Source organism: Oncorhynchus mykiss, chromosome 6, assembly GCF_013265735.2.
Source record: "Oncorhynchus mykiss isolate Arlee chromosome 6, USDA_OmykA_1.1, whole genome shotgun sequence".
In the NCBI taxonomy this organism is placed as follows: Eukaryota; Metazoa; Chordata; class Actinopteri; order Salmoniformes; family Salmonidae; genus Oncorhynchus; species Oncorhynchus mykiss.
The window spans coordinates 94,303,397-94,327,740 of record NC_048570.1 but is presented as its reverse complement, the minus strand read 5'-3'; the positions used below and the strand labels follow the sequence as shown (position 1 = coordinate 94,327,740).

Here is a 24,344-nt window from a genome sequence, read left to right as displayed (position 1 = left end):
CCCCTCTCCTCCCCCCCTCCCCCCTGTCTCTCTCTGCCCCCCGTCTCTCTCTGTCCCCCCCCCGTCTCTCTCTGCCCCCCCCCTCTCTCTCTGCCCCCCTCTTCCCCCCCGTCTCTCTCCCCCCCCACCTCTCTCTCTACCTCTTTCCCCACCTCTCTCTCTACCTCTTTCCCCACCTCTCTCTCTACCTCTTTCCCCACCTCTCTCTCTACCTCTTTCCCCACCTCTCTCTCTCTGTTCCCCCACCTCTCTCTCTACCTCTTTCCCCACCTCTCTCTCTACCTCTTTCCCCACCTCTCTGTCTCTGTTCCCCCACCTCTCTCTCTACCTCTTTCCCCACCTCTCTCTCTCTGTTCCCCCACCTCTCTCTCTACCTCTTGCCCCACCTCTCTCTCTACCTCTTCCCCCACCTCCTTCTCTACCTCTTCCCCCACCTCTCTCTCTACCTCTTTCCCCACCTCTCTCTCTACCTCTTTCCCCACCTCTCTCTCTACCTCTTTCCCCACCTCTCTCTCTACTTCTTTCCCCACCTCTCTCTCTACCTCTTTCCCCACCTCTCTCTCTACCTCTTCCCCCACCTCTCTCTCTACCTCTTCCCCCACCTCTCTGTCTCCCCCCTCTCTCTCTCTCTCTGCCCCCCCTCCCCCCTGTCTCTCTCTCTGCCCCCCCACCCCCCTCTCCTCCCCCCCTCCCCCCTGTCTCTCTCTGCCCCCCGTCTCTCTCTGTCCCCCCCCCGTCTCTATCTGCCCCCTCTCTCTCTCTCTCTGCCCCCCCTCACCCCTGTCTCTCTCTCTGCCCCCCCACCCCCCTCTCCTCCCCCCCTCCCCCCTGTCTCTCTCTGCCCCCCGTCTCTCTCTGTCCCCCCCCGTCTCTCTCTGCCCCCCCCCTCTCTCTCTGCCCCCCTCTTCCCCCCCGTCTCTCTCCCCCCCCCACCTCTCTCTCTACCTCTTTCCCCACCTCTCTCTCTACCTCTTTCCCCACCTCTCTCTCTCTGTTCCCCCACCTCTCTCTCTACCTCTTTCCCCACCTCTCTCTCTACCTCTTTCCCCACCTCTCTCTCTACCTCTTCCCCCACCTCCTTCTCTACCTCTTCCCCCACCTCTCTCTCTACCTCTTTCCCCACCTCTCTCTCTACCTCTTTCCCCACCTCTCTCTCTACCTCTTTCCCCACCTCTCTCTCTACTTCTTTCCCCACCTCTCTCTCTACCTCTTTCCCCACCTCTCTCTCTACCTCTTCCCCCACCTCTCTCTCTACCTCTTCCCCCACCTCTCTGTCTCCCCCCTCTCTCTCTCTCTCTGCCCCCCCTCCCCCCTGTCTCTCTCTCTGCCCCCCCACCCCCCTCTCCTCCCCCCCTCCCCCCTGTCTCTCTCTGCCCCCCGTCTCTCTCTGTCCCCCCCCCGTCTCTATCTGCCCCCTCTCTCTCTGCCCCCCTCTCCCCCCCGTCTCTCTCTGCCCCCCCACCCCCCTCTCCTCCCCCCCTCCCCCCTGTCTCTCTCTGCCCCCCGTCTCTCTCTGTCCCCCCCTCTCTCTCTCTGTCCCCCCCCTGTCTCTCTCTGCCCCCCCCTCTCTCTCTGCCTCTCTACCTCTCCCCCCCCCCCCCCCCCCATACAGCCCTATGACAGCCTGCCGACCTCCCAGACCTGTTTCTTCCAGCTACGTCTGCCTCCTTACTCCAGCCAGACGGTGATGGCAGAGAGACTCCGCTACGCCATCAACAACTGTCGCTCCATCGACATGGACAACTACATGTTGTCACGCAACGTAGACAACGCCGAGGGCTCGGACACGGACTACTGACCAACCACAGTCTGCCCAGACCAGATGCACCGTTACCACACACACACACACACACACACACACACACACACACACACACACACACACACACACACACACACACACACGCAACGTAGACAACGCTGAGGGCTCGGACACCGACTACTGACCAACCACAGTCTGCCCAGACCAGATGCACCGTTACCACACACACACACACACACACACACACACACACACACACACACACACACACACACACGCAACGTAGACAACGCTGAGGGCTCGGACACCGACTACTGACCAACCACAGTCTGCCCAGACCAGATGCACCCTCACCACACACACACACACACAACGAGACCCAGGAAAGACCGGGCCTGGATGGAATATAGACTGTCCTCTCCTCTCACAGACCCTCACCACACACACACACACACACACACAACGTAGACCCAGGAAAGACCGGGCCTGGATGGAATATAGACTGTCCTCTCCTCTCACAGACCCTCACCACACACACACACACACACACACACACACACAACGTAGACCCAGGAAAGACCGGGCCTGGATGGAATATAGACTGTCCTCTCACAGAGCGGCACACAGCAGAAACCCAGAAGGACGCCATCTTCTTCGTTGCCCGTTATCAACGTTACAGTAGGAAGTCCCAGAGCAGCAACAACAGCGTGTTCATTAACCTGTACGGGAAAAGGCCCGGGTCACTTTTAAACACGCCATTATATTCCATGTTTCTCAACACATAAGACATAAATGGATGGATTTGATTCAATGTTTTTATTTTTCACCGAATAGGGTTTTTATTTAGTCATGTTTTTTTGTTTTTTTTTAAAGCAAATTTTAAAAACCAAGAAGCAGTTCATTGAGTATTATTATTATTATTATTATTATTATTTTGGTTTTTTTTTTTAATCGCTTCATTTCTTTCAGGGTTTTCTTTTTAGCATGGAGGTATGTTTATTCAGCCGTTGGGAAAATGTGTATAAGAGTGTTCATTCACCCCAAGTGAAGAAGAACATTTTTAAAAAATGATGTTGTACAATTGTGTATAATGTTTCATTAGGAAAAATGTTTTACATTAAATATCCATATTTATTTTTGTTTTCATTTTTTTTAAATTGCCAATGCTGGGTTTCCTAAAGCCGGAACAAACAAAAACAAACGGAATAAAAGGCTTCAGAACAGACTTGAGTTTATTCTGTGATCAATAGCGGGGTCTTGGAAGTGGTCGGTTTAGAAGTTAAACCGACGTGAAATCAGAATATTATATCATTATAATACAAAACGTTAATGGAGAAACACTTTGTTTCGCAGAAAACAAATATCATCACATTTATTTTTTTATTATAGTATTAAAAAAAACGTCACAAAAGGCCACCTTTTAGGGAGGTTAAAGTAAATCAACCTTGGAACGTTGTCCCCCCAAAAAATATATTTACACAACAAACAAACAAACAAACAAAACACTCCTTCCCATCGTTTGAGTCAGAAGACATTGTTCAACAATGTGTATGTCGTTCACACATCAGCCAGTTTAGAATCAGATGTTGTTGTTTACGTCACATGGTATCTGGTGTCAGATATTGTTGTTTACGTCACATAGTATCTAGTGTCAGATATTGTTGTTTACATCACATGGTATCTGGTGTCAGATATTGTTGTTTACATCACATGGTATCTGGTGTCAGATATTGTTGTTTACATCACATAGTATCTAGTATCTGGTGTCAGATATTGTTGTTTACATCACATGGTATCTGGTGTCAGATATTGTTGTTTACATCACATAGTATCTAGTATCTGGTGTCAGATATTGTTGTTTACATCACATGGTATCTAGTATCTGGTGTCAGATATTGTTGTTTACATCACATGTTATCTAGTATCTGGTGTCAGATATTGTTGTTTACATCACATGGTATCTAGTATCTGGTGTCAGATAGTGTTGTTTACATCACATGGTATCTGGTGTCAGATATTGTTGTTTACATCACATAGTATCTAGTATCTGGTGTCAGATATTGTTGTTTACATCACATGGTATCTGGTGTCAGATATTGTTGTTTACATCACATGTTATCTAGTATCTGGTGTCAGATATTGTTGTTTGCATCACATGGTATCTAGTATCTGGTGTCAGATATTGTTGTTTACATCACATGTTATCTAGTATCTGGTGTCAGATATTGTTGTTTACATCACATGGTATCTGGTGTCAGATATTGTTGTTTACATCACATGGTGTCAGATATTGTTGTTTACATCACATGGTATCTAGTATCTGGTGTCAGATATTGTTGTTTACATCACATGGTATCTAGTATCTGGTGTCAGATATTGTTGTTTACATCACATGGTATTTAGTATCTGGTGTCAGATATTGTTGTTTACATCACATGGTATCTGGTGTCAGATATTGTTTACATCACATGGTATCTGGTGTCAGATATGATTCCCACATTGATTGCATCCCAAATGGCACCATTGGGGACCCAGCCATTATCTGGTGTGTAGAAGGATTGTCAGAGATAATGGTTAACTGGATAGAACAGGAAATGGCTGGTAGGAGGGACTGGGACTGTTATATTGTCCCTGACTCTGTAGCTAAGGCTCTCTATGGAAGACTGTCTCTCTCTCTCTGTCTGTCTCTGTCTTCATAGTCTGTCACTCTCTCTCTGTCTTCATAGTCTCTCTGTCTCTCTCTGTCTTCATAGTCTGTCACTCTCTCTCTGTCTTCATAGTCTGTCTCTCTCTGTCTTCATAGTCTGTCTCTCTCTCTGTCTTCATAGTCTCTCTGTCTCTCTCTCCATCTCTCTCAGTTCACCACATTACAGCCCAAGTGAAATGCTTGACAGGCACTGTCTGTCTGTCTGCCGGTGACCAGATAAATCTTCTCTTGGTGTAGTTCAAGGTCTCCACAGTGACCCTTGGCATGTCACACAGGAGGAGCAGGGAGTCGTGTCAGGGCCAAGCTGATAGGTGGAATGGCTGACGTCAGGTTGTCTCGTTGTTGTTGTTGATCCTATCTATGGTCCAACGTGGACATGGTGTCAACATGAGGTCGCGCTATTGTGTCAACTAACAAAAACAAGTGGACTGAATGAAGGAAGAGTCCAACTGTCAGAGCTGAGTGAGTGGTTAGTTACCTTTCACATGGGATACTCCTCTACCAGGATGGATATCAGGGGGCCATTTGGGATCTAATCACATTCTGTCAGCTGTCGGAATAACGAGAGCCCATATCCCAGTATTCCTGTTATTGTTCCTGTTATTATTCCTGCTTTTAAGACCCTTCTTGTTCCCAGATGGGAAACCAGGCTATCCAGTCCAGCCATTTATCCATCTGATCACCCTCAACTTCCTCAGGCCAGATAAGTTCAACTTCCTCAGGCCAGATAAGTCCAACTTCCTCAGGCCAGATAAGTCCAACTTCCTCAGGCCAGATAAGTCCAACTTCCTCAGGCCAGATAAGTCCAACTTCCTCAGGCCAGATAAGTCCAACTTCCTCAGTCCAGATAAGTCCAACTCAACTTCCTCAGGCCAGAAAAGTCCAACTCAACTTCCTCAGTCCAGATAAGTCCAACTCAACTTCCTCAGTCCAGATAAGTCCAACTCAACTTCTTCAGGCCAGATAAGTCCAACTTCCTCAGGCCAGATAAGTCCAACTCAACTACCTCAGTCCAGATAAGTCCAACTCAACTTCCTCAGGCCAGATAAGTCCAACTCAACTTCCTCAGTCCAGATAAGTCCAACTCAACTTCCTCAGGCCAGATAAGTCCAACTCAACTACCTCAGTCCAGATAAGTCCAACTCAACTTCCTCAGTCCAGATAAGTCCAACTCAACTTCCTCAGGCCAGATAAGTACAACTCAACTACCTCAGTCCAGATAAGTCCAACTTCCTCAGGCCAGATAAATACAACTGAACTACCTCAGTCCAGATAAGTCCAACTTCCTCAGGCCAGATAAGTACAACTCAACTTCCTCAGTCCAGATAAGTCCAACTCAACTACCTCAGGCCAGATAAGTCCAACTTTCTCAGGCCAGATAAGTACAACTCAACTACCTCAGTCCAGATAAGTCCAACTCAACTTCCTCAGTCCAGATAAGTCCAACTCAACTTCCTCAGGCCAGATAAGTCCAACTCAACTACCTCAGTCCAGATAAGTCCAACTCAACTACCTCAGGCCAGATAAGTCCAACTTCCTCAGGCCAGATAAGTACAACTCAACTACCTCAGTCCAGATAAGTCCAACTTCCTCAGGCCAGATAAGTCCAACTCAACTACCTCAGTCCAGATAAGTCCAACTTCCTCAGGCCAGATAAGTACAACTCAACTTCCTCAGTCCAGATAAGTCCAACTCAACTTCCTCAGTCCAGATAAGTCCAACTCAACTACCTCAGGCCAGATAAGTCCAACTTTCTCAGGCCAGATAAGTACAACTCAACTACCTCAGTCCAGATAAGTCCAACTCAACTTCCTCAGTCCAGATAAGTCCAACTCAACTTCCTCAGGCCAGATAAGTCCAACTCAACTACCTCAGTCCAGATAAGTCCAACTCAACTACCTCAGGCCAGATAAGTCCAACTTCCTCAGGCCAGATAAGTACAACTCAACTACCTCAGTCCAGATAAGTCCAACTTCCTCAGGCCAGATAAGTCCAACTCAACTACCTCAGTCCAGATAAGTCCAACTTCCTCAGGCCAGATAAGTACAACTCAACTTCCTCAGTCCAGATAAGTCCAACTCAACTTCCTCAGGCCAGATAAGTCCAACTGAACTTCCTCAGGCCAGATAAGTCCAACTCAACTTCCTCAGTCCAGATAAGTCCAACTCAACTTCCTCAGGCCAGATAAGTCCAACTCAACTACCTCAGTCCAGATAAGTCCAACTCAACTCCCTCAGGCCAGATAAGTCCAACTCAACTTCCTCAGGCCAGATAAGTCCAACTCAACTACCTCAGTCCAGATAAGTCCAACTCAACTCCCTCAGGCCAGATAAGTCAAACTCAACTTCCTCAGGCCAGATAAGTCCAACTTCCTCAGGCCAGATAAATCCAACTCAACTCCCTCAGGCCAGATAAGTTCAACTCAACTACCTCAGTCCAGATAAGTCCAACTCAACTTCCTCAGGCCAGATAAGTCCAACTCAACTCCCTCAGGCCAGATAAGTCCAACTCAACTCCCTCAGGCCAGATAAGTCCAACTCAACTTCCTCAGTCCAGATAAGTCCAACTCAACTGCACCAAATGAAAGTGATGAGCAAGGCCACTGCATGTAGGAGACTGATGGAGACGTGTTTCTCTCCTTTACCCAAGACCCTTTCTGTTTTACACCTCTCTCTCTCTGTCTGTCCTCAAGATAACAAACAAAACCAAGGTTAGTTTTGTTTATGTCTCCTCTCCTCCATGTCTCTGTGTCTTACTGCAGGTCTATAATATGTCTCCTCCATGTCTCTGTGTCTTACTGCAGGTCTATAATATGTCTCCTCCATGTCTCTGTGTCTTACTGCAGGTCTATAATATATCTCCTCTCCTCCATGTCTCAGTGTCTTACTGCAGATAAACCAACCGTAGTTGGATCACATGATGGATCACATGACACACAGCTCTTAAAGAGACAGCGTCCCGCTCAGACACCGACCTTTGCCCCCTGCTGTATTGGAGAGCCTGTTGTGGAAAGATACAGCTCAGTCTCTCCCGGGTCAACTCTGTGCCCAGATCAGTCCTTATCTCCTCCATGGACCATGTCTGAGTCTAGCTGTTACGAACGGCTGCTCTCCCCACCACCTCCCGGACTCTGACCTCCCATGTTTCTGGGTGAGATGATGCTCTCCTTGGACTGGAGCAGCCTCTCCAGGCAGGGCGAGCTGATCTTACCCGACGGAGGCCCTCGTCGGTGGGCTCGGGGTCTGACTCTGTAAGGGTGGGTCTGGACGTGGGGGTCCACAGTGCTCCCCTGGGGGTCAGTGCTGGAGGAGACCGCGTCGTCTTGGGTCTGTTCCTGGTCGTCGGCTGGACGGTTGGATCCCAGGGAGCAGGCGATGGAGGGTCTGACCAGGCCCGGTGGCTCTTGCTGGGCTGTCTCTGTCTCTGTGTTGGAGGAGCAGATGGGGGCGGTGTGGAGACGTTTGAGATGAGTGGCAGAGGAGTAGGGGAAGGAGCCGGGCAGGAGTCCGTCGGAGGCTCGCAGGGATGGGTGGTGGTCACCCTCTGGGGGGGAGACAACGGGAGGATAGGCTGGAGGTGGTGGCTGGGCTGGGGCCTGGTACTGCTGTGGAGAGTCAGAACGGAATAGGTTCGGTTTGTATCCCTTTGTCCACCATGAAGAACTGACTACAAAGAATAGTAGAATATCCCTCTTCCTTAAGAGACATTATGACATCCTGACTGAGTAGAATTCTGTCTCCTGCTTTCTAATGGGATTCTAGACTCCAGAGTGTTATCTAGTGATGACATCATAACTTCAATTGTCTAACATCTTCCCGAGGGGGAGAGAACAGAACACAGTCGGTCTGGCACGAGAGGGGAAAATGAGGAACCTTGATTTTCCTCCTCTCCTACTTCTTAACCTCCTCCTCCTCCCTTCCCTCTACTCCTCCTCCCTTCTCTTCTCCTCCCTTCTCTCCTCCTCCCTTCCCCTCTCCTCCCTGCTCTCCTCCTCCCTTCCCCTCTCCTCCCTTATCTCCTCCTCCCTTCTCTCCTCTTCCCTTCTCCTTTCCTCCCTTCTTTTCTCCTCCTCCCTTCTCTTCTCCTCCCTTCTCTCCTCCTCCCTTCTCTCCTCCTCCTTTCTCTCCTCCTCCCTTCCCCTCTCCTCCCTTTTCTCCTCCTCCTTTCTCTCCTCCTCCCTTCCCCTCTCCTCCCTTCTCTCCTCCTCCCTTCCCTTCTCTCCTCCTCCCTTCTCTCCTCCTCCCTTCTCTCTTCCTCCCTTCCCCTCTCCTCCCTTCCCCTCTACTCCCTTCTCTCCTCCTCCCTTCTCTCTTCCTCCCTCTACTCCTCCTCCCTTCTCTCCTCCTCTTCCAGACCTCTACCTGTCCTCTAAGACATTCCTCTGTTGTTCTCAGTCCATTGTCTTATGTAAAATGACACCTCTATAATTCCTCTCCTGTAGAGATAGATTGTAAAACCTGCTCTGTCCTCTTCCTGCTATTCTCAGGATAATGGATATGATGGGCTCCTCTCCTCCCTCCCTCCCTTCCTCCCTCAACTCCTACCTGTAGGGTTGCGTTCCAAACTGCACTGAAAGTGGCTGCTCTCCTATCTTCCTACTAGCATAGCTACCACATACAATGTAGCAGTGTTCTGGACATGCATTCTACCATTCTAAGTGGTATGCTGGTGTCAATATTGGAACAGTCTTTCATCAAACCTCACTGTTAAAGACCTTTACCTTGTGTCTCTTAGCTGGAGTGTGGTGCTCTTCCTGGCTGTCATTGTGCTGGTCTGGGTCTGGGTCTGGGTCTGGGCCTGGGTCTGGGTCTGGGTCTGGGTCTGGGCGGGCTCTGACTTGAGGAAACCAGCTATGGAGCATCGCTTCCATCTTCAGGATCACACTGACGTAGCGCTCACTACAAACAGAACACAGAACATACCAAGATTTAGAACACAGAAAAGAGAATAGAACACAGAACAGAGAAAATAACTGAGTTTAGAACAGAGAACACATAAAAGAACAGGGTTTAGAACACAGAACACATAATAGAACAGGGTTTAGAACACAGAACACATAATAGAACAGGGTTTAGAACACAGAACACATAATAGAACAGGGTTTAGAACACAGAACACATAATAGAACAGGGTTTAGAACACAGAACACATAATAGAACAGGGTTTCGAACACAGCACACATACTAGAACAGGGTTTAGAACACAGAACAGATAATAGAACAGGGTTTAGAACACAGAACAGATAACAGAACAGGGTTTAGAACACAGAACAGATAACAGAACAGGGTTTAGAACACAGAACACATAATAGAACAGGGTTCGAGTACACTACTATAGACCAGGGTCCTATTCCCTATATAGTGCACTACTATAGACCAGAGCCCTATTCCCTATATAGTGGTACTACTATAGACCAGAGGCCTATTCCCTATATTGTGGTACTACTATAGACCAGAGCCCTATTCCCTATATAGTGGTACTACTATAGACCAGAGCCCTATTCCCTATATAGTGGTACTACTATAGACCAGAGGCCTATTCCCTATATAGTGGTACTACTATAGACCAGAGCCCTATTCCCTATATAGTGGTACTACTATAGACCAGAGCCCTATTCCCTATATAGTACACTACTATAGACCAGAGCCCTATTCCCTATATTGTGGTACTACTATAGACCAGAGCCCTATTCCCTATATAGTACACTACTATAGACCAGAGCCCTATTCCCCATATTGTGGTACTACTATAGACCAGAGCCCTATTCCCTATATAGTACACTACTATAGACCAGAGCCCTATTCCCTATATTGTGGTACTACTATAGACCAGAGCCCTATTCCCTATATTGTGGTACTACTATAGACCAGAGGCCTATTCCCTATATAGTACACTACTATAGACCAGAGGCCTATTCCCTATATAGGGCACTACTTTTGTCCAGGGTGCCATTTGGGAGGCAAACGGAGTGAGAGTTGGTGATGACATAAAGGTCAGTGAATAAACAGGTTCAGCATGTTGTCCTGTCTGTGTCTGTTCCAAACCTCCACTGATCTCATCTGTACATTCTGCCTCTGACCTGGGCATGTTTACCTCTACAGGAGAAATGTGACGTGATGCTGTGTGCTGCCTGCTTGCTGCCTGCTTGTTGCCTGCTTGTTGCCTGCTTGTTGCCTGCTTGCTGCCTGCTTGTTGCCTGCTTGTTGCCCGCTTGCTGCCTGCTTGTTGCCTGCTTGTTGCCTGATTGTTGCCTGCTTGAGTGTCTGAGCAGCTATGCTGCTGTACAGTCAGTCACACACGCTGCATGATCCTGTCCACACGTGGCAGCGTGCGGGGGAGGGAGGGAGGGAGCAAGGGAGGGAGGGAGGGAGGGAGGGAGCGAGGGACCCTGTTCCTTCCATTCACCGCTATAAATAGTCAGTAAGCCCCGAGGCCGTTCGACTGCCTATCTATCGCCCCGTAGTGGCCTCGCTCAGTGTGTGTGTGTGTGTGTGTGTGTGTGTGTGTGTGTGTGTGTGTGTGTGTGTGTGTGTGTGTGTGTGTGTGTGTGTGTGTGTGTGTGTGTGTGTGTGTGTGTGCTCTGCTGCTTTAAGCAGCCAGTGGGATTTAACACTGTTTCACCAACACCCCCTCCCCCCTCTCTATCTCTTTCGTCTTGCCTATTCATCCTTCTCCTCTCCTCTCCTCCTCCTCTCCTACTCCTCCTCTCATCTGCCTCCCCTTCCCTCCTCCTTCTCCTCTCCTCTGCCTCCCCTTTCCTCCTCCTCTCCTCTTCCTCCTCCTCCTCTCCTCTTCCTCCTCCTCCTCTCATCTGCCTCCCCTTCCCTCCTCCTCTCCTCTGCCTCCCATTTCCTCCTCCTCTCCTCCTCCTCCTCTCATCTGCCTCCCCTTCCCTCCTCCTCATCCTCTCTGTAGTGGGTTCAGATTATTCTGGGTTCCATAATGAGAAGTCACCTGCTGTGAGCTGCTCTACATGTGGTCTGATTCCTCCTCACACACATACAGATTACACCCCTGCCCACATAACAGTGGGTTAAAGTCCCGTTATCATACAGATTACACCCCTGCCCACATAACAGTGGGTTAAAGTCCCGTTAGCCTACAGATTACACCCATGCCCACATAACAGTGGTTTAAAGTCCCGTTAGCATCACATACAGATTACACCCGTGCCCACATGACAGTGGGTTAAAGTCCCGTTAGCCTACAGATTACACCCGTGCCCACATAACAGTGGGTTAAAGTCCCGTTATCATACAGATTACACCCCTACCCACATAACAGTGGGTTAAAGTCCCGTTATCATACAGATTACACCTGTGCCCACATAACAGTGGGTTAAAGTCCCGTTATCATACAGATTACACCCCTACCCACATAACAGTGGGTTAAAGTCCCGTTATCATACAGATTACACCCCTACCCACATAACAGTGGGTTAAAGTCCCGTTAGCCTACAGATTACACCCATGCCCACATAACAGTGGTTTAAAGTCCCGTTAGCATCACATACAGATTACACCCGTGCCCACATAACAGTGGGTTGAAGTCCCGTTAGCCTACAGATTACACCCTTGCCCACATAACAGTGGGTTAAAGTCCCGTTATCATACAGATTACACCCCTACCCACATAACAGTGGGTTAAAGTCCCGTTATCATACAGATTACACCCCTACCCACATAACAGTGGGTTAAAGTCCCGTTTTCATACAGATTACACCCCTACCCACATAACAGTGGGTTAAAGTCCCGTTTTCATACAGATTACACCCCTACCCACATAACAGTGGGTTAAAGTCCCGTTTTCATACAGATTACACCCCTACCCACATAACAGTGGGTTAAAGTCCCGTTATCATACAGATTACACCCCTACCCACATAACAGTGGGTTAAAGTCCCGTTATCATACAGATTACACCCCTACCCACATAACAGTGGGTTAAAGTCCCGTTTTCATACAGATTACACCCCTACCCACATAACAGTGGGTTAAAGTCCCGTTATCATATAGATTACACCCGTGCCCACATAACAGTGGGTTAAAGTCCCGTTAGCCTCATGTGTGCTAATAGTTCATGGTGACTCCACCACAGGTACCAACCAGTCAGCTGACTAAAACCGAGACATGTCTGTAGCTGGTCCCTCTGGGTATCTAGATCACCCTGACCACTGTTCTTCTGCCTCGCTCTCTCTTTGATCCTTTTAGTCTGGGTATCTAGATCACCCTGACCACTGTTCTTCTGCCTCTGCCTCGCTCTTTGGTCTTTTAGTCTGGGTATCAGACAGGAACTACTGTAGGGAGAGGAGAACAGACAGTAACTACTGTAGGGAGGGGAGAACAGACAGGAACTACTGCAGGGAGGGAGAGGAGAACAGACAGGAACCACTGTAGGGAGAGGAGAGGAGAACAGACAGGAACTACTGTAGGGAGAGGAGAGGAGAACAGACAGGAACTACTGTAGGGAGGGAGAGGAGAAGAGACAGGAACTACTGTAGGGAGAGGAGAGGAGAACAGACAGGAACTACTGTAGGGAGAGAAGAACAGACAGGAACTACTGGAGGGAGAGGAGAGGAGAACAGACAGTAGAACAGAACTAATGGAGTCTGGCTGTAAACTCCGGGCTCTAGTTATTGTTCCATGTGGTGTGGTGAGAGTTGGGGACAGAGACGGAGAGGAGGAGAGGGGATATTTACCTCATGTTTGGGTTCTGGAGGACTCCCATTATTCTCTGGATCCGGTCCATAGCAACGCTCTCCTGGAAACGGCTAAGACCTGGAAGACAGACGGACAGACGGACAGACAGGGAAAACTTATCATGAGCAAGGCCACAAGAGAGAGAATATGAGTTTGAAAGAACTGCTGGTTTGCTAAGTGACCTATTTAGAAGTAAAGCTGTAAGGAAAAGAGACAGACAGTGAGTCTGTTCCAACTCCGTTCTTAAAGAACTGCTGGTATGCTAAGCGACCTATTTAAAATGTCAGTCCTTGGTTCAAAAAAGACGTTGAGACACCCTGGTGTCACTCTGACTCCGCCTCCTCATCTGATCCACTAAACCCCTGGTGGCACTCTGACTCCGCCTCCTCATCTGATCCACTAAACCCCTGGTGGCACTCTGACTCCGCCTCCTCATCTGATCCACTAAACCCCTGGCACTCTGACTCTGCCTCCTCATCTGATCCACTAAACCCCTGGCACTCTGACTCCGCCTCCTCGTCTGATCCACTAAACCCCTGGCACTCTGACTCCGCCTCCTCATCTGATCCACTAAACCCCTGGCACTCTGACTCCGCCTCCTCATCTGATCCACTAAACCCCTGGCACTCTGACTCTGCCTCCTCATCTGATCCACTAAACCCCTGGCACTCTGACTCCGCCTCCTCGTCTGATCCACTAAACCCCTGGCACTCTGACTCCGCCTCCTCATCTGATCCACTAAACCCCTGGCACTCTGACTCCGCCTCCTCATCTGATCCACTAAACCCCTGGTGGCACTCTGACTCCGCCTCCTCATCTGATCCACTAAACCCCTGGCACTCTGACTCTGCCTCCTCATCTGATCCACTAAACCCCTGGCACTCTGACTCCGCCTCCTCGTCTGATCCACTAAACCCCTGGCACTCTGACTCCGCCTCCTCGTCTGATCCACTAAACCCCTGGCACTCTGACTCCGCCTCCTCATCTGATCCACTAAACCCCTGGCACTCTGACTCTGCCTCCTCATCTGATCCACTAAACCCCTGGCACTCTGACTCCGCCTCCTCGTCTGATCCACTAAACCCCTGGCACTCTGACTCCGCCTCCTCATCTGATCCACTAAACCCCTGGCACTCTGACTCTGCCTCCTCATCTGATCCACTAAACCCCTGGCACTCTGACTCCGCCTCCTCGTCTGATCCACTAAACCCCTGGCACTCTGACTCCGCCTCCTCATCTGATCCACTAAACCCCTGGCACTCTGACTCCGCCTCCTCATCTCATCCACTAAATCCCTGGCACTCTGACTCCGCCTCCTCATCTGATCCACTAAACCCCTGGCACTCTGACTCCGCCTCCTCATCTGATCCACTAAACCCCTGGCACTCTGACTCCGCCTCCTCATCTGATCCACTAAACCCCTGGCACTCTGACTCCGCCTCCTCATCTGATCCACTAACAGGCTCTACAATATCTACCTAACCTGGCCCACACAGCACTACAACAGACACTCTGTATCTATCTAACCTGGCTCACACAGCACTACAACAGGCTCTACAATATCTACCTAACCTGGCCCACACAGCACTACAACAGGCTCTACAATATCTAACTAACCTGGCCCACACAGCACTACAACAGGCTCTACAATATCTACCTAACCTGGCCCACACAGCACTACAACAGGCTCTACAATATCTAACTAACCTGGCCCACACAGCACTACAACAGGCTCTACAATATCTACCTAACCTGGCCCACACAGCACTACAACCTCTCTCTACCTCTCTCTCTACCTCTGTCTCTGTTTGCTCTCTCTGTACCTCTCTACCTCTCTCTACCTCTCTCTACCTCTGTCTCTGTCTGCTCTCTACCTCTGTCTCTGTCTGCTCTCTCTCTACTCAATTCAAGGGCTTTATTGGCATAAAAATTAACAGTAAACATTATACAAATCAAATCAAATCAAATCAAATTTTATTTGTCACATACACATGGTTAGCAGATGTTAATGCGAGTGTAGCGAAATGCTTGTGCTTCTAGTTCCGACAATGCAGTAATAACCAACAAGTAATCTAACTAACAATTCCAAAACTACTGTCTTGTACACAGTGTAAGGGGATAAAGAATATGTACATAAGGATATATGAATGAGTGATGGTACAGAGCAGCATAGGCAAGATACAGTAGATGGTATCGAGTACAGTATGTACAAATGAGATGAGTATGTAAACAAAGTGGCATAGTTTAAAGTGGCTAGTGATACATGTATTACATAAGGATACAGTCGATGATATAGAGTACAGTATATACGTATGCATATGAGATGAATAATGTAGGGTAAGTAACATTATATAAGGTAGCATTGTTTAAAGTGGCTAGTGATATATTTACATCATTTCCCATCAATTCCCATTATTAAAGTGGCTGGAGTTGAGTCAGTGTCAGTGTGTTGGCAGCAGCCACTCAATGTTAGTGGTGGCTGTTTAACAGTCTGATGGCCTTGAGATAGAAGCTGTTTTTCAGTCTCTCGGTCCCAGCTTTGATGCACCTGTACTGACCTCGCCTTCTGGATGATAGCGGGGTGAACAGGCAGTGGCTCGGGTGGTTGATGTCCTTGATGATCTTTATGGCCTTCCTGTGACATCGGGTGGTGTAGGTGTCCTGGAGGGCAGGTAGTTTGCCCCCGGTGATGCGTTGTGCAGACCTCACTACCCTCTGGAGAGCCTTACGGTTGAGGGCGGTGCAGTTGCCATACCAGGCGGTGATACAGCCCGCCAGGATGCTCTCGATTGTGCATCTGTAGAAGTTTGTGAGTGCTTTTGGTGACAAGCCAAATTTCTTCAGCCTCCTGAGGTTGAAGAGGCGCTGCTGCGCCTTCTTCACAATGCTGTCTGTGTGAGTGGACCAATTCAGTTTGTCTGTGATGTGTATGCCGAGGAACTTAAAACTTGCTACCCTCTCCACTACTGTTCCATCGATGTGGATAGGGGGGTGTTCCCTCTGCTGTTTCCTGAAGTCCACAATCATCTCCTTAGTTTTGTTGACGTTGAGTGTGAGGTTATTTTCCTGACACCACACTCCGAGGGCCCTCACCTCCTCCCTGTAGGCCGTCTCGTCGTTGTTGGTAATCAAGCCTACCACTGTTGTGTCGTCCGCAAACTTGATGATTGAGTTGGAGGCGTGCGTGGCCACGCAGTCGTGGGTGAACAGGGAGTACAGGAGAGGGCTCAGAACGCACCCTTGTGGGGCCCCAGTGTTGAGGATCAGCGGGGAGGAGATGTTGTTGCCTACCCTCACCACCTGGGGGCGGCCCGTCAGGAAGTCCAGTACCCAGTTGCACAGGGCGGGGTCGAGACCCAGGGTCTCGAGCTTGATGACGAGCTTGGAGGGTACTATGGTGTTGAATGCCGAGCTGTAGTCAATGAACAGCATTCTCACATAGGTATTCCTCTTGTCCAGATGGGTTAGGGCGGTGTGCAGTGTGGTTGAGATTGCATCGTCTGTGGACCTATTTGGGCGGTAAGCAAATTGGAGTGGGTCTAGGGTGTCAGGTAGGGTGGAGGTGATATGGTCCTTGACTAGTCTCTCAAAGCACTTCATGATGACGGAAGTGAGTGCTACGGGGCGGTAGTCGTTTAGCTCAGTTACCTTAGCTTTCTTGGGAACAGGAACAATGGTGGCCCTCTTGAAGCATGTGGGAACAGCAGACTGGTATAGGGATTGATTGAATATGTCCGTAAACACACCGGCCAGCTGGTCTGCGCATGCTCTGAGGGCGCGGCTGGGGATGCCGTCTGGGCCTGCAGCCTTGCGAGGGTTAACACGTTTAAATGTCTTACTCACCTCGGCTGCAGTGAAGGAGAGACCGCATGTTTTCGTTGCCGGCCGTGTCAGTGGCACTGTATTGTCCTCAAAGCGGGCAAAAAAGTTGTTTAGTCTGCCTGGGAGCAGGACATCCTGGTCCGTGACTGGGCTGGATTTCTTCCTGTAGTCCGTGATTGACTGTAGACCCTGCCACATGCCTCTTGTGTCTGAGCCGTTGAATTGAGATTCTACTTTGTCTCTGTACTGACGCTTAGCTTGTTTGATAGCCTTGCGGAGGGAATAGCTGCACTGTTTGTATTCGGTCATGTTACCAGACACCTTCCCCTGATTAAAAGCAGTGGTTCGCGCTTTCAGTTTCACGCGAATGCTGCCATCAATCCACGGTTTCTGGTTAGGGAATGTTTTAATCGTTGCTATGGGAACGACATCTTCAACGCACGTTCTAATGAACTCACACACCGAATCAGCGTATTCGTCAATGTTGTTGTCTGACGCAATACGAAACATGTCCCAGTCCACGTGGTGGAAGCAGTCTTGGAGTGTGGAGTCAGCTTGGTCGGACCAGCGTTGGACAGACCTCAGCGTGGGAGCCTCTTGTTTTAGTTTCTGTCTGTAGGCAGGGATCAACAAAATGGAGTCGTGGTCAGCTTTTCCGAAAGGGGGGCGGGGCAGGGCCTTATATGCGTCGCGGAAGTTAGAGTAACAATGATCCAAGGTCTTTCCACCCCTGGTTGCGCAATCGATATGCTGATAAAATTTAGGGAGTCTTGTTTTCAGATTAGCCTTGTTAAAATCCCCAGCTACAATGAATGCAGCCTCCGGATGAATGGTTTCCAGTTTGCAAAGAGTTAAATAAAGTTCGTTCAGAGCCATCGATGTGTCTGCTTGGGGGGGGATGTATACGGCTGTGATTATAATCGAAGAGAATTCTCTTGGTAGATAATGCGGTCTACATTTGATTGTGAGGAATTCTAAATCAGGTGAACAGAAGGATTTGAGTTCCTGTATGTTTCTTTCATCACACCATGTCACGTTAGTCATAAGGCATACGCCGCCGCCCCTCTTCTTACCAGAAAGTTGTTTGTTTCTGTCTGCGCGATGTGTGGAGAAACCCGTTGGCTGCACCGCTTCGGATAGAGTCACTCCAGTGAGCCACGTTTCCGTGAAGCAAAGAACGTTACAGTCTCTGATGTCCCTCTGGAATGCTACCCTTGCTCGGATTTCATCAACCTTGTTGTCAAGAGACTGGACATTGGCAAGAAGAATGCTAGGGAGTGGTGCACGATGTGCCCGTCTCCGGAGTCTGACCAGAAGACCGCCTCGTTTCCCTCTTTTTCGGAGTTGTTTTTTTTTTTGGGTCGCTGCATGGAATCCACTCCGTTGTCCTGTTTGCAAGGCAGAACACAGGATCCGCGTCGCGAAAAACATATTCTTGGTAGTACTGATGGTGAGTTGATGCTGATCTTATATTCAGTAGTTCTTCTCGACTGTATGTAATGAAACCTAAGATGAGCTGGGGTACTAATGTAAGAAATAACACGTAAAAAAACAAAAAACTGCATAGTTTCCTAGGAACGCGAAGCGAGGCGGCCATCTCTGTCGGCGCCGGAAGTATTACATACAGAAGTTTCAAAATAATAAAGATATTACAAATGTCATATTATATATATATATATATATAGTGTTTTAATGATGTTCAAATGGTTAAAGTACACAAGGGAAAATAAATAAACATAAATATGGGTTGTATTTACAATGGTGTTTGTTCTTCACTGGTTGCCCTTTTCTTGTGGCAACAGGTCACACATCTTGCTGCTGTGATGGCACACTGTGGAATTTCACCCAGTAGATTTGGGAGTTTTTCAAATTTGGATTTGTTTTCAAATTCTTTGTGGATCTGTGTAATCTGAGGGAAATATGTCTCTCTAATATGGACATACATTGGGCAGGAGGTTAGGAAGTGCATCTCAGTTTCCACCTCATTTTGTGGGCAGTGAGCACATAGCCTGTCTTCTCTTGAGAGCCATGTCTGCCTACGGCGGCCTTTCTCAATAGCAAGGCTATGCTCACTGAGTCTGTACATAGTCAAAGCTTTCCTTAATTTTGGGTCAGTCACAGTGGTCAGGTATTCTGCCGCTGTGTACTCTCTGTTTAGGGCCAAATAGCATTCTAGTTTGCTCTGTTCTTTTGTTAATTCTTTCCAATGTGTCAAGTAATTATCTTTTTGTTTTCTCATGATTTGTTTGGGTCTAATTGTGCTGTTGTCCTGGGGCTCTGTGGGGTCTGTTTGTGTTTGTGAACAGAGCCCCAGGACCAGCTTACTTAGGGGACTCTTCTCCAGGTTCATCTCTCTGTAGGTGATGGCTTTGTTATGGAAGATTTGGGAATCGCTTCCTTTTAGGTGGTTGTAGAATTTAACGTCTCTTTTCTGGATTTTGATAATTAGTGGGTATCGGCCTAATTCTGCTCTGCATGCATTATTTGGTGTTCTACGTTGTACACTGAGGATATTTTTGCAGAATTCTGCGTGCAGAGTCTCAATTTGGTGTTTGTCCCATTTTGTGAAGTCTTGGTTGGTGAGCGTACCCCAGACCTCACAACCATAAAGGGCAATTGGCTCTATGACTGATTCAAGTATTTTTAGCCCGATCCTAATTGGTATGTTGAATGTCATGTTCCTTTTGATAACATAGAATGCCCTTCTTGCCTTGTCTCTCAGATCATTCACAGCTTTGTGGAAGTTACCTGTGGCGCTGATGTTTAGGCCGAGGTATGTATATTTTTTTGTGTGCTCTAGGGCAACGGTGTCTAGATAGAATTTGTATTTGTGGTCCTGGTGACTGGACCTTTTTTGGAACACCATTATTTTGGTCTCTCTCTCTCTATGTCTCTACCTCTCTCTGTCGCTATCTCTCTCTACCTCTATGTCTGTCTCTCCCACTCTCTCTCTCTCTACCTCTCTGTCTGTCTCTGTCTCTCTCTCTCTACCTCTCTCTCTGTCTCTCTCTGTCTCTCTCTGTCTCTCTCTCTCTGTCTCTCTCGCTCTACCTCTCTCTCTGTCTCTCTCTGTCTCTCTCTGTCTCTCTCTCTCTGTCTCTCTGTCTCTCTGTCTCTCTGTCTCTCTCTGTCTCTCTCTGTCTCTCTCAGGTTAAAAGGACTGGAGATCAGATCACTGTCTCTCTGTCTCTCTCTCTCTCTCTCTCTCTCTCTCTGTCTCTCTCAGGTTAAAAGGACTGGAGATCAGATCACTGTCTCTCTGTCTCTCTCTGTCTCTCTCTCTCTCTCTGTCTCTCTGTTTCTCTGTCTCTCTGTCTCTCTCTGTCTCTCTCAGGTTAAAAGGACTGGAGATCAGATCACTGTCTCTCTGTCTCTCTCTGTCTCTCTCAGGTTAAAAGGACTGGAGATCAGATCACTGTCTCTGTTCTATGCTTTGATCCTTCCATCCTTATGATTTTAATGTGTTTATGTCACGATACCAAATATGTAATGTGGCTCTTAGCCTATAGTGAAAGAAACAACGTATGAATAACACACGAGGGAATGACAACAAGATGTTTACCGGTCAGTCGATCTGCGGCAGCAGCCTAGTCAGCATGACTGATAAGCCTCCGCCTATCTATAGTAGTGATCTGTAGTGACGCATCACACACACACGCGCATGCACACACACACACACACACACACACTCACATGCACGCACGCACGCACACACACACACACACACACACACTCACACTCACACACACACACACACTCACACACACACACACACACTCACTCACTCACTCACGCACACACCATTCAGAAAAGCTCTCTGTGTGGGTATAGGGTATAGTACGGGGAGGATTGCGGGGTTAAATGAGTTCTTGGAGAGATTAGACAACTCACTCACGTTCTGAGTACCTCCCAGAGCGCAGGCCTCTCAGGATGGAAGACAGGGGATGGAGGTAACGCTGGAGCTCCATACACTGAGGACAACACAGGTATCTTTTGGTTATCACTACGGCAACAGCTTCCAGGAACAACACAATATTTACATATGACAGTTATTCAGAAAATTAGGTAATGGAATTAAACAACAACATACACAGTGATAGGTTAGCATTAGCAACTAGTATTCTCTAGCTATATAACATGAATACTGGGGGGGTTAGCATTAGCAACTAGTATTCTCTAGCTATATAACATGAATACTGGGGGTTAGCATTAGCAACTAGTATTCTCTAGCTATATAACATGAATACTGGGGGATTAGCATTAGCAACTAGTATTCTCTAGCTATATAACATGAATACTGGGGGTTAGCATTAGCAACTAGTATTTTCTAGCTATATAACATGAATACTCTGGGGTTAGCATTAGCAACTAGTATTCTCTAGCTATATAACATGAATACTGGGGGGTTAGCAACTAGTATTATCTAGCTATATAACATGAATACTGGGGGATTAGCATTAGCAACTAGTATTCTCTAGCTATATAACATGAATACTGGGGGTTAGCATTAGCAACTAGTATTCTCTAGCTATATAACATGAATACTGGGGGGTTAGCAACTAGTATTATCTAGCTATATAACATGAATACTGGGGGGTTAGCAACTAGTATTCTCTAGCTATATAACATGAATACGGGGGGGTTAGCAACTAGTATTCTCTAGCTATATAACATGAATACGGGGGGGTTAGCAACTAGTATTCTCTAGCTATATAACATGAATACGGGGGGGTTAGCATTAGCAACAAGTATTCTCTAGCTATATAACATTAATACTGGGGAGTTAGCAACTAGCAATAGAGCCAAACCTTAATTATAGCCATATCTTCTGATTAAAACAACTAGCATTATAGCCATATCTTCTGATTAAAAGAACTAGTATTATAGCCATATCTTGTGATTAAAACAACTAGCATTATAGCCATATCTTCTGATTAAAACAACTAGCATTATAGCCATATCTTCTGATTAAAACAACTAGCATTATAGCCATATCTTCTGATTAAAACAACTAGCATTATAGCCATATCTTCTGATTAAAACAACTAGTATTATTTAGCCATTCCTTCTTCTATAAATGACTCATTTTATTTCCATATATTATACTTAAAGCTACACATTATCACCCTATTCCATTCATAGTGCTCTTTGTTTTGTTTTGAGCGCCCATAGTAGTGTACTAGTGCACTACACCCTTACTAGTGCACTACTTTTGACCAGGACCGATAGAGTGGTAGTGCACTGTCGCCGGGCGACCCTCTAGAATGACATATAGAATTTATAGGATCTACTGTATGTGGTGACCCTTTACCTTCTGGGCAAACAGCTGATCCTTCTCAGGCTCCCCAGGTTCCGTTGGGTCTCTGTTCCTACAGCCTTGGTCTCCGGGATGCCGTCCATGGCTGTGTGCCCTCTTCCTGCCCTGCCCAGGCTTCCCAGTACCACTCTGTCTACTGTTTCTATCCCAGGCTTGAGAGGAGGCCGTCGGGCTCCATGACAGTCTCTGCTGCTGCTGACCGTACACAGTAGGACTACATCCCTGGGTCTCACTGGGGCAGCGGCCCCCCTCGTAGGTGGCTGGAGGAGGGGTGCCGCCACAACTACAATCTCTGTCCCTGCTCAGTCGAGGGTCAGCATCGTTGGAATTATCACTGTCCCCGTCCCTACTGAGGCCAGAGTCCCCAAAATCTCCTGTGTCACTGCTCAGCCTATGGGGTTCCTCGTGGTTGGAATTCCTGTTTAGCCTCGAGATCCCGTCCTTAGAAGAACCACAGTCAGTGTTACTGGGAGAGTCCCTTAATGATGATGATGAGGGTGGAGGTACGGAGGATGAAGGTGCCGTCCTGACTGTGTGTCCGTCGGGGCTCAGTCCCACGCCGCTGTCGTTGTCATTATCCTCACTGTCACTGGCCAGGTAGTCTATTGAGTAATCAGAGTCAGACGCAGACATCCTCCAACGGATAGCAGGGCGACGGGCTCTCATCCACTAGAGAGCATCACACACCTCCAACAGGGCGACGGGCTCTCATCCACTAGAGAGCATCACACACCTCCAACAGGGTGACGGGCTCTCATCCACTAGAGAGCATCACACACCTCCAACAGGGCGACGGGCTCTCATCCACTAGAGAGCATCACACACCTCCAACAGGGCGACGGGCTCTCATCCACTAGAGAGCATCACACACCTCCAACAGGGCTACGGGCTCTCATCCACTAGAGAGCATCACACACCTCCAACAGGGCTACGGGCTCTCATCCACTAGAGAGCATCACACCCCTGCAAAACAATATACAGTACATTATCATTCACCTGCAACACAATATACAGTACATTATCATGCACCTGCAACACAATATACAGTACATTATCACACACCTGCAACACAATATACAGTACATTATCATGCACCTGCAACACAATATACAGTTCATTATCACACACCTGCAACACAATATACAGTGCATTATCATGCACCTGCAACACAATATACAGTTCATTATCATGCACCTGCAACACAATATACAGTACATTATCACATACCTGCAACACAATATACAGTACATTATCACACCCCTGCAACACAATATACAGTACATTATCACACACCTGCAACACAATGTACAGTACATTGTCACATACCTGCAACACAATATACAGTACATTATCATGCACCTGCAACACAATATACAGTACATTATCATGCACCTGCAACACAATATACAGTACATTATCACACACCTGCAACACAATATACAGTTCATTATCATGCACCTGCAACACAATGTACAGTACATTATCACATACCTGCAACACAATATACAGTACATTATCATGCACCTGCAACACAATATACAGTTCATTATCATGCACCTGCAACACAATATACAGTACATTATCATGCACCTGCAACACAATATACAGTACATTATCACACACCAGCAACACAATGTACAGTACATTATCACACACCTGCAACACAATATACAGTACATTATCATGCACCTGCAACACAATATACAGTACATTATCACACACCAGCAACACAATGTACAGTACATTATCACACACCTGCAACACAATATACAGTACATTATCATGCACCTGCAACACAATATACAGTACATTATCATGCACCTGCAACACAATATACAGTACATTATCACACACCAGCAACACAATGTACAGTACATTATCACACACCTGCAACACAATATACAGTACATTATCATGCACCTGCAACACAATATACAGTACATTATCACACACCAGCAACACAATATACAGTACATTATCACACCCCTGCAAAACAATATACAGTACATTATCACACCCCTGCAAAACAATATACAG

The 24,344-nt window shown here is 47.6% G+C and overlaps 2 protein-coding genes across 11 annotated transcripts in view; one reads left to right on the top strand and one right to left on the bottom strand.

Annotated features, from left to right (window-relative positions):
• Positions 1–2,888, top strand: part of LOC110525058 (probable E3 ubiquitin-protein ligase HERC1) — a 241,985-nt gene extending 239,097 nt beyond the window's left edge. The window contains exon 84 of the mRNA XM_036981638.1: positions 1,613–2,888. Coding sequence (XP_036837533.1) covers positions 1,613–1,798 — 186 coding nt within the window. The 3' untranslated portion in view covers positions 1,799–2,888. The remainder of the gene's footprint in view (positions 1–1,612) is intronic.
• Positions 2,701–23,063, bottom strand: LOC110518845. 10 transcript variants are annotated; one of them, XR_005052342.1, is made up of 6 exons: positions 22,302–23,063; positions 20,886–20,961; positions 13,168–13,246; positions 9,190–9,367; positions 4,040–8,073; positions 2,701–3,974 (listed from the first exon to the last, which is right to left on the bottom strand). XR_005052342.1 is itself a non-coding variant. In XM_036981639.1 (5 exons), exons 1-5 carry the CDS (start codon positions 22,971–22,973, stop codon positions 7,564–7,566), a joined length of 1,515 nt encoding a protein of 504 aa, XP_036837534.1. In that variant the 5' UTR covers positions 22,974–23,063; the 3' UTR covers positions 2,701–7,563. The 10 variants fall into 10 exon arrangements, 1 of the variants encoding a protein (XP_036837534.1); XR_005052344.1 differs by having other exon boundaries at positions 2,701–3,730; XR_005052345.1 differs by having other exon boundaries at positions 2,701–5,813; positions 5,867–8,073.
• Positions 23,064–24,344: the final 1,281 nt, after the last annotated feature.

Coding starts and splice junctions, on each gene's coding strand:
- LOC110518845 (XM_036981639.1), bottom strand. CDS start 22,973: ATGAGAGCCCGTCGCCCTGCTATCCGTTGGAGGATGTCTGCGTCTGAC. Junction 20,962..22,301: donor ATCAGCTGTTTGCCCAGAAG/GTAAAGGGTCAC, acceptor TGTTGTCCTCAG/TGTATGGAGCTCCAGCGTTA. Junction 9,368..13,167: donor CTCCAGAACCCAAACATGAG/GTAAATATCCCC, acceptor TTCTGTTTGTAG/TGAGCGCTACGTCAGTGTGA.